Here is a 16,063-nt window from a genome sequence, read left to right on the forward strand (position 1 = left end):
CTCGTATATATTTTTCTTTTTCATCAAAACCGATTATGTTTATCAGCGGTTGTATATCAAGCAGGGACAGATTTGTATGAATTTTGTTTTGTGATTTCATCGGAACGAATAGAGTAGCCTAGAGTCTCCTCAACGGACTGAAGCGCGCGTCTGAGTGAAGAATGTGCGGCCGCTGCGGTGTGTGCGCGAGCCACGAGAACACTGTATCAGCGCCACTGATCGCAACGGCAACGAGCACTTTGATCACTTGATTAAAAAAAACACATTTCAGCGCTAGATTGCTTCTTATTTAACAAACGAACGAAACGAATACTTTGCTAGTTAACTGGAAATGTTTTATTTATTTGTATTGGTACATCCGTGCTGGGACATAATATCAACCCTGGCAAAAAGTGGTGACAAATAACTGTCCGACACAGCCCACGGGAAATGAGAAGCTGCGTTTTGCAAACACACCCCATTTATGAAATAAATTAATTAATAATTAGATAATTCAGCTATATATCATATGCTGAAGTAAATTTTTGGAGTGTTAAAGATTAAAAGAAAAAACAACAACAAGAACCGTACAGAACCGAAAACCGTGACCCTAAAACCGTGATACGAACCGAACCGTGGGTTTTGTGAACCGTGCCACCCCTAATATATATATATATATATATATATATATATATATGACATGGCAAAATTGTATTATTATTTTATTATTTTTATTTACATACAATTTATTGAAAAAATTGTAGTTAAATTGGTCAAATAACAATTAACTGAATTACAGTGAACATATTTATGCTAAGTAAAATATTTTTACTATATTTACTCAAAACACACACACACACACACACACACACACACACACACAAACACATTATGAAAATAGAAAATGTATATTAACCACATTTGTCAAGCTATCAGTAGATAAACCTGCCACAAGTTGGAAGGATCGACCATTCATGTTTATCAACCAAGCTAGGATCCCTATAGGTTGATGCCGAAAATCCAAAAAGATTAACATATCAACCTATAGGTTAGTGATCTTTTGCAGATAATGTCAAAAGATCACTCATTTAATCAAAGCATGCCAAAAAAGGTCAAAAATTTACTTGAAAAAATTGGCTTTGCCGAATTACTTGCAAGTATTCTAAAGAACTTTACGTGGAGACACAAATATAGAATATTACTCGCATTAAGCCAACAAAATGAAAGAAGACAAAAATCACAATGCGTTTATGATTTTGTTGCTCTGACTCATCTCATATATGACACTGTAAGCAACAAAATTATGTTAAGGGAAAGTGACATGTGAAAGCCAAGTATGGTAACCCATCCTCGGAATTTGTCCTCTGCATTTCACCCATCCAAATTAGTGTACACACATTAGGAGCAGTGATTAGTGAACACACACACTGCAAAGCGTGGACACACACACCCAGAGCAGTGGGCAGCCATAACTAAAGTGTACACATTAGTCTGAGCTCAATGTGTCTTCAAAATGTCACTTGTCAGGCCACAAAGGTTACATTGTAACCTGAGCACCAAGGTAGCCAGTAGCACGTCCCTTTATGATTTCAAGAAGAAATAATTTAGTTCACATATAACACAAACATGCTAATTTAGCATACCCTTGTAACACACAATGAAGATGATACTATTCTGACAGATCATTAATCTGTCATTCATAATGCACTTAAGGATCGATTCGATTGGTTTGGTATGTGTACCTTTAGAGTAAATCTCTTTCAGCTATTCAAATCGTTTGGATGGAGGTACCATAGAAATGAATTGTGTTAACGCCCAACCCCAAGATGACTTAGTAGGCCTCTGTAGTAGACAGAGGATTAAATATGCATCACAATTCCCAGACAAGCCAAACATCATCTCCGTCTGGATGAGGGAACATGAAAATGTCCTACTTATGAACAGTCTTTACTGATATAGACGAATGGAACAATAAAGTCAACAGGAAAAGCCATTCACAAACAATATTACTTCCATATGTGAAACAACAAATTCAACTAGACAACATTTTTATTAAGAATATGACATCATGGCAATGCTGATGGCTGATGCAGAAAAATGTAGGTACAAATTTATAAAACTAGACTTTGGTCTCATTTAGGACCCACAGCTGTGATGTCATCTAGTATCCACCTGCAATTGCCAGTCATGTGTCACAACGTAATGCTGACGTTGTTTGCTTTAAAATCCTGTATTGGCTCTGCAAAGCATCAAATGTCACAGGTAAAATAAAAATCGTTCTGCAACACACATGTTTAAGATTAAGTATATTTGTGTAAATAGTATACACATTGGTATTGGTCTATGCTTGTGCAAAAAGAAAAAAAGAGAACATAGAAACTGCATGGTCCATTTAGGCATGCTCGGCACCCAACCCCCAAGCCCAGAGACCTATAACTTATCCCCATGATCCCACCATAGAAAGAGAGAGAGAGAGAGAGAGAGAGAGAGAGAGAGAGAGAGAGAGAGAGAGAGAGAGAGAGAGAGAGAGAGAGAGAGAGAGAGAGAGAGAGAGAGTTCTGTTTTAGAAAGTAGAGCCAACACACAACTACAGTATAATATCTGGAGTGGAGTTTTATGGAATGGATTTCAAAGACTGGATTTTGTGAAGCAAACCGATCCGATGGTTTCTTTTCAAAAATATGGGACCAAATTCAATTAAATCCTTAGAGAAACACTAAACTGAAGTACGCAACAAAGGAGAATGGAAAACAATAAACTGAAGAATTCCTTGACTAGCGGTGTTTGCCAAGGCAAGCCTCGCTATTTCTATTAGGATTTGAACAAACCAATAACATTTGTCCTGCATTGTTTGTGGTAGAGACATGGATGATACCTCAAATAATGTGGTTTGTTGAGGAGAGGTATGCTATTATTTTTCTAAGTGATCAGACTTCTTGGCGGACGAGTGAAAAACCCCATAGACTTACATTGAATGTGGAATTTTATTCTTTAGGGTTGGATCTGTTGTCTTGGGCTAGTAAGCAAAGCATCAGCCTCGTATTACCTTAGCAACTGCATAGTAACCACCCACAATACCATAGCATCATGGTGGCAGCTTTTTCTCAGGTATGAATTAGGGGGTGGGTGGTATGACTGAAATCTTTTTTTTATAAGTTAAGGTATATATCACTCTTTACTGATTTTTGTTGGAAATGTAACCCATTTTTGAATGTATTACATAACCATGAATTATAATTTCTTTTAAGTGATCCATTTAATTAAATGCTTCACAAACTTCACAAAACATTAAAGCCATGTTTTTCCTGTAAGGCCGCATTTACACTGCAGGTCTTGATGCCCAATGCGCTTTTTCAATGACGTACGACTGGCATTGGCATGGGATTATCCAATATGTCCGCTTTCATGGTAAACGTATATTCATGTATCCGATTCACATCAGGTTTATTTCCACATATGCATGAGGCCTGAAACCAATCTGAGAATATCAGAAAAAAATGTGCTTTTTTCCTGCTTACATGTTCATGGGTCATATCCGATCTGTGCCAGGAACAAATGGAATTGGGTGATTTGAACCATGTAATGTAAATGCAGCCTAAGACATTCAAGACATTTAGAGATGCTTTCTGTAAAAATTTGATTGTGAAAAATGCTATATAAATACACCTGACTTTCCAAATAAAATGTCGTTATTTTTTATTATCTTTTAGTTTCTTTTATTTGGAAGTTGATGGACACCAAGCACAAGTCGACATCTTCACATTTATGAAAGACTTTCACAAAAAATATTTATGAATATTTGAAATTAGCCATATTTAAAGCTGGCATAAGCACAACTGTGATGAGGTGACCACATGAATTCTATAATAATACACTACCATTTAAAATTTCTACATAAATACATTTATAATGTTACAGATACAATTTTTTTCTTTTTATGTCAGTTTCCACAACAATATTAAGACGCACACATTTTTTCCACATTGATAATAATAAGAAATAAGCACCAAATCAGCATTTTAGAATGATTTCTGAAGGATCATGTGGATCTGGAGTAATAATGCCTGGAGTAATAATGCAGAAAATGATAAATTACTGGAATAAATTACATTTTAAAATATATTAACATAGAATAACACTATTTAAGCAGTATTTCTCTTTTTACTGTATTTTGTTCAAATAAATGCAGCCTCAGTGAGCATAAGAGACTTCTTTCAAAAACATTTACAAATCGTATCAACCCCAAAGGTTTCAATGGTACGTTGGCCAACCATAAACAACCAACCATGGCCAACCATAAACAACCAAAAGATACACGAGCGGACAGTTATGATGCACTAACACTAGCAAAGTCTTCAGAAAAAGCCAAAATCTTGTTATTTCAACTGTTTTAAGCAAGAACCATAGCAAATCAACAGTTTGTAGACAATTGAATGGTAGGTAGTAGGAAGCATCTTCTTTTGAAGAAGATGATTTTGTGAGGTCTATTAACGAAAGCACCTAGCATCAGACCGTCCCACAGACATTCACACCTTACACAGTCATAGTAAAGCTCCTAAGCTGACAGAGGCACCTGTGCTTTTCATTTAAAAGACTCCTATATAATTAATCCCCTCAGGAAAAATGCCAAGCACCTCCCCTCCATTTAGACGGTTATCTGAGTCAAGAAAGATGCACATACTCTTCTCAAGTGCAGTTGTGAAACAGAGGAAGTCTGCCAGGATTACCGTTCAAAAACTGCTTCTGTACATTCAATGGATTCTGGTTAGCCTAAAGTCCCATCCTGGATCAATATGCCAGTCAGGCAAACAGGTGCTTCTCTTTAATGTGTTCTATGGGTAAATAGCTGAAGGGCTTAGAGGGGTTAATTCAACGCACCATAATTTAAAGCGGCCTGTCAGAGAAAGAGAGGGAGACCTCCACAGCCATGTGTCCATGAAGCTAAATTGGTCAAATGCATTGCTTCTCACATAGGAGGAAGACTTTAAAATCATGAATCAAAATTTTACACCATGCCTACACTGGACATGAGCGGTGCATCAAAACTAGAATGTTCCCATTATAAATCAACAAAGACGTCTATCATGGAAAGCGCCCATCGTGGCATAAAACAGTGCATTCTTTTTCAGTTTTTCTTCGCGATGTGCTGCACTGCTAACACTGCTAGGTATGCAGACTATGCATGCACCAATATTGAGAATCTGGCTACAGCGATATAGAATAGCGATTAGATAAAAATAAAACATAAACACACACATACACACACAAAATCAGTCCATTTAAATGCTACAAGTGAATTTAGGCAACACAGAATTATGTACAGAATGAGAATGTCTTTGTTTTGTGATTAGTTTTAACAGTATTATTAAATTATTGATGCTTATCAAAGATTTAAATTTTAAGTCAGCATTAGTTGACAGGAAGGTCATCTTAACGGAAAAATAATTATTCAATAAAATATAAATAATGGTCAAGAATGTTTCGCTTTTCAACCCCTCTCCTTCAACCACCTTGCTCCATGCTGGTACATAACACACACTTTTTATGATTTTTGGTAATTTTTTTACTTTAAAAACTAACCTATTTTATTTTACACCAACGGATTTCCTTTTTTTTTTTTAAATGGGACACAGAAACTCAAAACAGATTGGTCCGTGGTTGATAAAAAGTGACACGCAGCTTAAATGCCATTAATGTTGACAGCCAAGTTTACATTGCTTCCAGCATAGGCACAGACTTAGACCAACTGAATGAAATTTCATAAGATTCTTATCTTATAAGACCAATAATCAACATTTCTTTATAAAGACATTTAAATTGCTATTCAGATTAATAAAAACAGCACCCCAGAAGTTTAATTAAACTTACTTCTTTCTCTGTCTGGGCACAGATGGAAGTGTTGTTGCCGTGGATAATGCGTCCTTGCGAGGGCGGCCCCGGGGCCGCTTATCCGTGGGGGCCGGACTTCCAGTGGGAGTGGCCCCAGAGCTGCTAGGAGGTGGCGAGGGTCCTTTGTCAGAGGGGTCCAGACTTTTCTCCTCTGATGACATTCTGTGAAAGAGATGTGAACACATACATTATTTTCACAAATAAGTTTGTGAAAATGTCTGCTAACCTGTAGGCTGAAAAAATTGCACATTTCCAGGAAAGCTTTTAACACAGCAAGTTTTCCAGCTTTGCTGCAGATTTACACCTTCAAAACACATTCTCCAACCAGTAAGGTTTTAATTCTGATTTTATTAAAAACCTGGTAATGCCGGAGGAGAAAATAATCCCTGAGGTTAATACTAAAACTATATTTTAATACACTTGTATAATTTGCTCATAGTGTGGACTGTGGAGTATAACTCAGAACTCAGCAAAAGTTCCATAAAAATTCAAAACAAGAGTTAGCACACTTTATTAATTCCAATAATCAATCCACACAATGCTATTACGTTTTTTGTTACGCTAGATACGCTTTTAGTAACATTTCCACCTCAATTTAAGAGTGGCAAACTTTTTTTTTTCATTATCAGCTATGCAGTTTTTAAAAGGAAAGTTTAGCTTTAAAAAAAAGCATCTATCTACTTAATGTTTTTTACTTGTGACATAGCACAGCATCGGACTTCACAATCCAATAAAAATGAACTCAGTTGAAAGTGACAGACTGACAGACCAATGTTTTGGTCGTGTTGTTGTAGTCTTTCTGAATGTTGTGCATATTGTTAGTTGTTGCTCTGCCGGATCCCCAGTGCTGACCCTTGCGCCTGCTCTGCGTGGTGCTTCTGCCAACCTGTCCACTCAGCTGACAAGGCATATTGCCAACGGGATGCTGTCTTTTCCGGGAACTACGTGGGATCCCTCCCTGGGTTGCGCTCATTGTATCCTGCCTTGAGTAAACAATTAGACCTCACATGGTTGAGTCAAGCCTTCAATGAGGCCGTGTGCATTACCATTATTGTGTACATACACATTGTCTGTGGTGGCCATTTAAAAACCTTATGAAATGGCTTGGCAAGTGTTTTTTTATTATTATATAGATTTCTGATTGAAACTGGAAGCTTCCAGTTTCCCAGGGGGAGGGCATATTGAAGAAAACAAACTAACAAAACAGCCAATAGGCTTTAGTTTAAGTCACAGCTGAGAAGTATTATTTGCTACACGCTATTGCTAGCCAAATGTAGGCAATATTAGGGGAGGGATATTATCATTCTAGAGTGCATTTGATTGGACAAACATTTGGATACGCCCTTGTGTGCAACATGACTCATCAAGTCATCATACTTTCACAGAAGAAAAACACTAGAAATGCATACATCTGCTAAATGTTTATTTGGTCGACTAGAAGCAAATGAGACATGAACAAAACTCCATTTTCTTTAACAGAAAATAAAGTATCAACATATGGATCTGAAGTCTGAGTCCACAGTCAACATCAGCCCACGGTTAACATCTGCAAGGGTAATGGATTTTTCCTTAACCTTCCAGGACAGAGTATGGCGGAGGTATTACAAGAAAATTATAAAGATTAAATAAGAGTACAGTAAATTAAATGGTTAAAGCTTACAAAAAGAGAGACTCTGGATCGTTCCTTCTGTTCACTCAATTACATGTTGACACTACATGTACAGAATGATGCTGCTGCAAAATTATGAATGTCTTTGGATTCATTTTGAGAAATTTAGTTTGCAAATGCATCTCTACATGCAACTTAAAGTTTTCTGTTAATCAGACGGATAATGAACAAGTGTTTCTAACAAACAACATGGTAGCAACACCAGCTAATGCATTCACATGTGCATTATGTTTGGGTCATATAACTGCATTAATGTATACTTGCTGTTTACACTTGATCCTCCTGCTATTTTGCTATTTACCATCAGGGTTAATAGAGATCTACATAACCCTATAAACTATAATGTAGACATTTTTATAAGTAGCATAAAAATGTACTTGATGTCGTAACATCTAATCTAACTGGTTAAATTCAAGCAAAAATTTTTTATTTAATATGACTCAACTGTTACACCACCAATAGTAATTTTAAGGGTAAGCTAAGGAAAAACAAACAGCCACAATCTATCTGAAATTATGAAAAATGTCTAAGTCTCGTATAGAGGACCTCTTTTGAAGTTATACAGATAGTGTATATCATATATATGAGGAAATTATTAAATAACACATACAGGAACCAGGGGATAGCCGTACTGAAACAGCAGAAGCACACAAAGCAAGTGCTTCTTCACATGAGGGGGCATGTCCAGCTTTTTGCCTTTGTTCAGTTGTCTCCTGAGCTTTGTGTTTCAGAGCCTAACATACGCAGGGTGCCAATAATACCATCATGCCATGAAATACTCATACGGTTTCCCTGCTTAATACTTTTTTATAAAATGGGAAAAAACAAGGACAAGCCGGCGACTTTAAATGAGAGAGGCGGATTTGCACTCTTTAGGGTAGTCCAAAGGCTAAACCTACCTGCATACAAAGTATCGGTGCTGTCCAAAAAATTTCGCTCGGCAGATGATCATCGCGTGCAATGTAGTGTCAACTTAGATGTGATGGTGTTACAGTGGAAAGATGACTGTAAATGCGCAAGAAAGGCTATAAGTGGATACAGTAGAGGCCTTGCAGCCCGGCTGATTAACTTGGAAACATTACTCAAGCTTGGAGTCACCTATCCATGCAGGAATCATATAACGGACCATTAAAGGCAGTGGACAGTAAAGATGTAGGACGTTTTTAAACACCTTTTTATGATTTTAGAGTTAATTTGGAGGCTAGCGAGAGTACAAGAAGAAAAGCTGCACACTCGGTCGAAATCAAGGGTTCGCATGCAGAAAGGCGACAGAAACGACAAAAGCACTCGCAAATGGTGACCAGAAACACACACAACACACTCGTCGATCGATATTTACTTACCTCTTCGACCCTAGCAATTTTTATTTATTTCCTTCATGACAAGAACCGTCATATACGTGACATATAGTACTTTTGTTTAGTGTTTGTGGATGGCGCTGGGGGGTTGGGGAGGAATACACCACTATTCCTCTGGAAAATAAGCCAGCGTGACAAAGCGATATCTTCGGCGATATTGTACACGAATTCCAGTAAAATCCACAGAAAAACTATAATGTTTAATCCATAGGCAGAACGCATCCGCTTTCCTTCGGTTCGAACGGATCACTTTTCTTTATTCCGCTTCATCCCACATCGCCAAATCCTCGCGGGTTACATCCCTCATCCGAAAACAAGCCATACCGACCGCTATCTGAGCTCCTGCGAGGCGATGACAGGAGCCGATCTTTGGACACATTCGGAGAAATACAGCCAAAAAATATCCCCAAATGAGGGAAAACCGAAAGCAGATTTCGCTTTCAAGCTTTCAATCCTGACGATTTCGATCAGCTCGGGGAGCAAGCTGCAAATTTCGAGCTATACTTTAATAACGCTAAACCCATCGAGATGGTATCCTTGCCTGGGTATTCACAATGTGTACACGTAAAAGTCGACAATTAGATGCGGCTGTAGAACGGGGAATGAAATAAAACGTTACATTTCTGCATTAGTACAAATATTAAAGTTGTAGCTTGCACTCCATGGTAGCCATATTTGAGTGTAACCGAATCACGCACTGTGAGCGACACCATGATAAATAGTGCCACAACATTAGGCACGGCACTCAAAGGAACGACACCTTCTCATTTAGAAGTGCACATCATTATCCTTCATAATAACATTAGAATGTATTTTTAAATAATATATGGGTCTGTTTACAAACGCCAGTGTAAAATAAAAATAATATAAACTGACCCTGCGGAGTGATATGTTGGAGCGCTCAGCAGGTGAGGCGACTTTTTTTTTTTTTTTTTTTTTTTTTTTTTTAACACGCACAGAATTTCTGCAAAACGCGGAATGGACTTCAGACAGGAACCGGTCGACTGGTTTACACGGTCTCCATCCAGGCCATGGGGTCATGTGTTATATATATATAATAACAGTTTTAGCCTATCTTCGTGGTTGACTCTAGGACATATCAATATGTTTAGAGATATATTACAATATAATACAACTTCAGTATTGACTCCTAAATCTGAGGTTTTCAGTCAAAGTTTTCAGCAATGGTTTTGTTTGAAACCTTTTAAATTTTTTTTTAATATGGCTAATAATTATGTTCTCCAACTAAAATTCTTACAATATTTTCTATAGGACCTGTTTTACTATATTCATTCAGCATAAACATTTTTAATTATACTGCAGGTTCCCATTATTTTTGGGCAATTAGTGAAAAAGTTTAAATGCCTTTTTGTAGCTTTTGTTGACTTTAAAAAAACAACAAAAAAAACATGAGAAATATTCACTGCAGTAAAAGGTATGACAAGAAATCCTGGTTTCCCTTATGTAATTAAATTTTTATAACATTTTAAATATCACCTGATATTACAATAAGAAGTTTATTTCCTTGTGTAAATGCTGCCCTTACAGTAGCATTTGTAAATTGCTTAACAATAATTTGTTATCTAAAAATGGCTACATGAGAACAAATGTATAGCTCAGGCCAAATCCCCTGCATGATCACAGTGTTTGGAAATATTTTTAAAAACAAAATGATAAACATTTTGAAGTGACATGCAGCTTAAATTCCATCAATGTTGACTGCCAAGTTTAGTTTACGAAGCAAAAACACTCCTTAAATCCAGACCAAGTTTTATTTATCTTTAAAAAATATACCATCATACATTCAGATAAATATTTATATAGACAATGGTGTGAAAGAGAACAAATATTAACAGCCTTCACTTCCCCATTTTCTCTGGTCAAGTCATTTGTGAACAGTTGTTGATTGAGAACAGTTAATATGGAGTGCACTATATTCACCCATATGTAGGCTAATAGAAAACATTTTTTAAAAGAGAATACAAAATATTCTGAATTACAACATTCATCTCACATATGGGAGATTTAGACTTGCTTTTTTTTTTTAGATAAAAAAATGCTCTTTTTATTGGGTTATTTTCTCATGCATGGTTTTTGCCTCTTTAAATATATATGTCTGACTTTAGATCTCAGTAGAGAAGGTGATATATATTTCAAACAGATGCTCACCAGAGAGGAAGGCTAATGCAAGTCTACCTATGTGAGGAAATCTCAATTATGCTGCATAATTATATTACCACAAAACAGATTATTTCTCCAGTTTTGACTATTGTTTTTTAGTAAAGCTTTTTACAACAGGTTACAAAGCAATGCAGTCCAATTTTAGATTACATCAGTCAAAACGAAAACTGCAGAATAAATGGAAACCTAAAAGGCAAAATTAAATTGTATTATTTCGTTTTTATATCGTATTTAAGACCTCACTATTAGGCCTACCTTTTTTTTTTACTCTGAAGCGAAAATAAGCTTTCATATGGTTATAGGGTGTATTGTGGTTTAAATAACTTCCTTCCTAAAGAGTCTGTCAGGGTTTAGTTTTGCTCTGTGTTTCTGTAGGACTTTAAGGGTAGGCCTACGTTTTACACAACAACGATGGAAGTGTTTCCTTTCCTTTTTTCACGTAAAGATGACAACGTTGTCAAAACGATCCCCGTTCACACGGATCAGTGAAAAAGACTAAAACTGCTGTATTCTGCTGCCAGGCCAGTAGTTGGCAACATCACTTTGTAAAGAAAAACTAGTACACGCTTATGCATATTACTTAACACGTAATGACTTCGCCGTTTTCACAAATTCTAATTTTTGTACTTCACACTGTGACGATAACGGTATCGTTTTCAAAAACTTGCACTTTGAAACCCGTTCTCAAAATTTGCGTTTTCAGGCCCCCAAAAATGAACAGTGTAAATGAACAGCCAAAACACAAAAAACGTTATCCGTTTTTAGTTGAGAATGGTGTCGTGTAAACAGCCCCTGAGTTGGTTTGTCTCTGTCATTGTTCTTTGTTGGAGTTGTTATCCTGTTAGTTGCTTTGCACTGTTTCTATGTCAGTTTCCTTTGTATGTGTTCATTAGTTACCATGGTTTTTGCCATTTCCCTCATGTGTCACACCCTTGTTTAATTAGTTATGTTTCTTATAGTGTTTTCCCATGTGTAAATAAATCCCTCATTTTGTTCAGTTCTTCATCTTGAATTGTTTATGCTGCTATGTGTTTTTCCCCTGTGATCTTCTTCGTTTTGGATTATCTTCTTTGTTTTTGTTTAAAATTAAAGTGTTGCCAGGGCAATAGGGGGTGCAGAAAGTTGCTGTGGGCCCCCCTCAAAATCCCATTCCAGGGAAGGGGGTTAGGTTGTGTGGTCCCCCTCTGCCAAAATAGTGTGGGGGCCCCCGAAAGCCATGTGCCCCTAGAATCTACACCACCTTTCACTCCTCCAGCAACAGCCCTGATTTCTGCAATTAGATCCCCTTCTCGTTATTGCCTGATCTGCACAGTTTTTTTTATCCAAATGCCTTAAGTTCAAAAGCGTTACTTTAAAACCAACAACTTTAAATTAAGCCAAAAATGCGTCTATAATGTGTCTATAAAAAAGGTTATCCCACAGACATAAAATTGACATAAAACTATAAAAATTAAACATTGAAAATATAAAACATAAAAATTTAAATTGACATAAAACAGATAAATGTATAATCGATATAACTTATATAAGGTGGAAGGTTGTGAAATATGTTGATAAGAGGCTTTTTGCAAAGTTATTACTACCTTACTTGGCCAGGGGGCAGTGTGACACTGTATACCATTTCTTGAATGTGATAGAGGAGAAAACTTTCTGCATTTGTAGATTTTCAAAAAAATCACTTTGATTTATACGCGGTTTTCTTCATGGGGACCAAAAAATGTCCCTCAAGGATTTCTGCTATTGCCATCCTTGTGGGACACACACACACACACACACACACACACACACACACACACACACACACACACACACACACACACACACACACACACACACACACACACACACACACACACACACACACACACACACACACTCTATCAAAAACATTAATCTACCACTATTAAATCAAGTATTGTAATGCAACTGATTACATTAATGTTATAATTTTATTGTGGTACTGTGCTTATTCAGCCTGATGTTAGAGTTGACTATCATTTGTTGGTCTGTCACAGTAAAAACAGTATGTCATTACAAATGTTTGACAAAGCTGACAGGGACTGTATCTAAACGGCAGATGTTAAACATCAAATTTCAGTCCCATTTGCTAGCATTGGAGCATAGACCCCAAAATGTCATTTCCAACTTAAATTGTTATAAATCTTGAATACTTTGCAGCACAGACTTAAGTTTGGCAGACTTGGCAGATGTGCTAAAACAAAACATGTTAAGAGGTTAACTACTGGCATGATTTTAGAAAAGCTTTATTATATTCAATAGGGCTGTATTACAGAAATCTCCTGTCAGGGTGTGGATGAAGACATGAGGTGAGGACATTTTACTTGACAAAAAAAAAATGTTTTGGGGCTTGAGTGGCCTTCTGGTCAAGCTCTTCTGGGGTAGGAGCGGACTCTGGTGCAGGCTCATGGGCTGGAGTGGGCTCATGATTGAGCTCTGGGGCTGGAGCGGGCTTGTGACTGGAGCGGCTCGTGGCTGGGCTCTGGGGCTGGAGCGGGCTTGTGACTGGAGCGGCTCGTGACTGGAGTGGCTTGTGACTAGAGTGGCTCGTGACTGGGCTCTGGGCCTGGAGCGGCTCGTGTCTGGAGCGGCTTGTGACTGGGCTCTGGGCCTGGAGCGGGCTCGTAACTGGAGCGGCTCATGACTGGGCTCTGGGGCTGGAGCGGCTCGTGACTGGGCTCTGGGGCTGGAGCGGGCTCGTGACTGGAGCAGCTCGTGACTTGGCTCTTGGTCTGGAGCGGGCTCGTGACTGGGCTCTGGGGCTGGAGCGGGCTCGTGACTGGAGTGGGGGCTGGAGCGGGCTTGTGACTGGGCTCTGGGGCTGGAGCGGCTTGTGACTGGGCTCTGGGGCTGGAGTGGGCTCGTGACTGGAGCAGGCTCGTGATTGGAGTGGCTTGTGACTGGAGCAGCTTGTGACCTGGCTCTTGGGCTGGAGCGGGCTCTTGGGCTGGAGCGGGCTCGTGACTGGGCTCTGGGACTGGAGCGGGCTCGTGACTGGGCTCTGGGGCTGGAGCTGGAGCGGCTCGTGACTGGGCTCTGGGGCTGGAGCGGGCTCGTGACTGGAGCAGCTCGTGACTGGAGCAGCTTGTGACTGGAGCAGCTCATGACTGGAGCAGCTCGTGACTGGAGCAGCTCGTGACTGGGCTCTGGGGCTGGAGCTGGAGCGGCTCGTGACTGGGCTCTGGGGCTGGAGCGGGCTCGTGACTGGGCTCTGGGGCTGGAGCTGGAGCGGCTCGTGACTGGGCTCTGGGGCTGGAGCGGGCTCGTGACTGGAGCAGCTCGTGACTGGAGCAGCTCGTGACTGGAGCAGCTCATGACTGGAGCAGCTCGTGACTGGAGCAGCTCGTGACTGGGTTCTGGGGCTGGAGTGGGCTCGTGACTGAAGCGGGCTCGTGACTGGAGTGGCTTGTGACTGGAGCAGCTTGTGACTGGGCTCTTGGGCTGGAGCGGGCTCGTGACTGGGCTCTGGGGCTGGAGCGGGCTCATTAGCTGGAGCGGACTTTGGAACAGGCTCATGGGCTGGAGCGGATTCTGGAGCGGGCTCATGGGTCAGAGCGGATATGTGTATGGCCTAGACACACATAGCAGCTGCAACTTATACTGGGCTCTGGGGCTGGAGCGGCTCGTGACTGGGCTCTGGGACTGGAGCGGGCTCGTGACTGGAGCAGCTCGTGACTGGGCTCTGGGGCTGGAGCGGGCTTGTGACTGGAGTGGGGGCTGGAGCGGGCTTGTGACTGGGCTCTGGGGCTGGAGCGGCTTGTGACTGGGCTCTGGGGCTGGAGTGGGCTCGTGACTGGAGCAGGCTCGTGATTGGAGTGGCTTGTGACTGGAGCAGCTCGTGACTGGGCTCTTGGGCTGGAGCGGGCTCGTGACTGGGCTCTGGGACTGGAGCGGGCTCATGACTGGGCTCTGGGGCTGGAGCGGCTCGTGACTGGGCTCTGGGGCTGGAGCGGGCTTGTGACTGGAGCGGTCTCGTGACTGGAGCAGCTCGTGACTGGAGCAGCTCGTGACTGGGCTCTGGGGCTGGAGCCGCTCGTGACTGGGCTCTGGGGCTGGAGCGGGCTCGTGACTGGAGCAGCTCGTGACTTGGCTCTTGGTCTGGAGCGGGCTCGTGACTGGGCTCTGGGGCTGGAGCGGGCTCGTGACTGGAGTGGGGGCTGGAGCGGGCTTGTGACTGGGCTCTGGGGCTGGAGCGGCTTGTGACTGGGCTCTGGGGCTGGAGTGGGCTTGTGACTGGAGCAGGCTCGTGATTGGAGTGGCTTGTGACTGGAGCAGCTCGTGACCTGGCTCTTGGGCTGGAGAGGGCTCTTGGGCTGGAGCGGGCTCGTGACTGGGCTCTGGGACTGGAGCGGGCTCGTGACTGGGCTCTGGGGCTGGAGCGGGCTTGTGACTGGAGCGGGCTTGTGACTGGAGCAGCTCGTGACTGGAGCAGCTCGTGACTGGGCTCTGGGGCTGGAGCGGGCTCGTGACTGGAGTGGGGGCTGGAGCAGGCTTGTGACTGGGTTCTGGAGCTGGAGTGGGCTCGTGACTGGAGCGGGCTCGTGACTTGAGTGGCTTGTGACTGAAGCAGCTTGTGACTGGGCTCTTGGGCTGGAGTGGGCTCGTGACTGGGCTCTGGGGCTGGAGCGGGCTCATTAGCTGGAGCGGACTTTGGAACAGGCTCATGGGCTGGAGCGGATTCTGGAGCGGGCTCATGGGTCAGAGCAGATATGTGTATGGCCTAGACACACATAGCAGCTGCAACTTATACTGGGCTCTGGGGCTTGGAGCGGGCTCGTGACTGGGCTCTGGGACTGGAGCGGGCTCGTGACTGGAGCAGCTCGTGACTGGGCTCTGGGGCTGGAGCGGGCTCGTGACTGGAGTGGGGGCTGGAGCGGGCTTGTGACTGGGCTCTGGGGCTGGAGCGGCTTGTGACTGGGCTCTGGGGCTGGAGTGGGCTCGTGACTGGAGCAGGCTCGTGATTGGAGTG

General features: G+C 41.5%; 1 protein-coding gene and 1 long non-coding RNA gene across 8 annotated transcripts in view; one reads left to right on the forward strand and one right to left on the reverse strand.

Moving 5' to 3' along the window:
- kmt2cb (lysine (K)-specific methyltransferase 2Cb) overlaps positions 1-9,760 on the reverse strand; it is a 104,839-nt gene extending 95,079 nt beyond the window's left edge. For 6 of the 7 annotated variants that reach the window (XM_082171936.1, XM_082171937.1, XM_082171933.1 and 3 more), the window contains exon 1: positions 5,848-6,055. In XM_082171936.1, coding sequence (XP_082028062.1) covers positions 5,848-6,053 — 206 coding nt within the window. In that variant the 5' untranslated portion in view covers positions 6,054-6,055. Of the gene's footprint in view, positions 1-5,847; positions 6,056-8,880 lie in introns of those variants that run through there. The other variant, XM_082171935.1, reaches the window with a different exon arrangement.
- On the forward strand, positions 6,112-7,959 carry LOC309500359. The gene is made up of 2 exons (XR_014206562.1): positions 6,112-6,195; positions 6,714-7,959. It is a non-coding gene; the product is annotated as an uncharacterized lncRNA (long non-coding RNA).
- Positions 9,761-16,063: the final 6,303 nt, after the last annotated feature.

Source organism: Leuciscus leuciscus (assembly GCF_965113295.1).
Source record: "Leuciscus leuciscus genome assembly, chromosome: 6".
Lineage (NCBI taxonomy): Eukaryota > Metazoa > Chordata > Actinopteri > Cypriniformes > Leuciscidae > Leuciscus > Leuciscus leuciscus.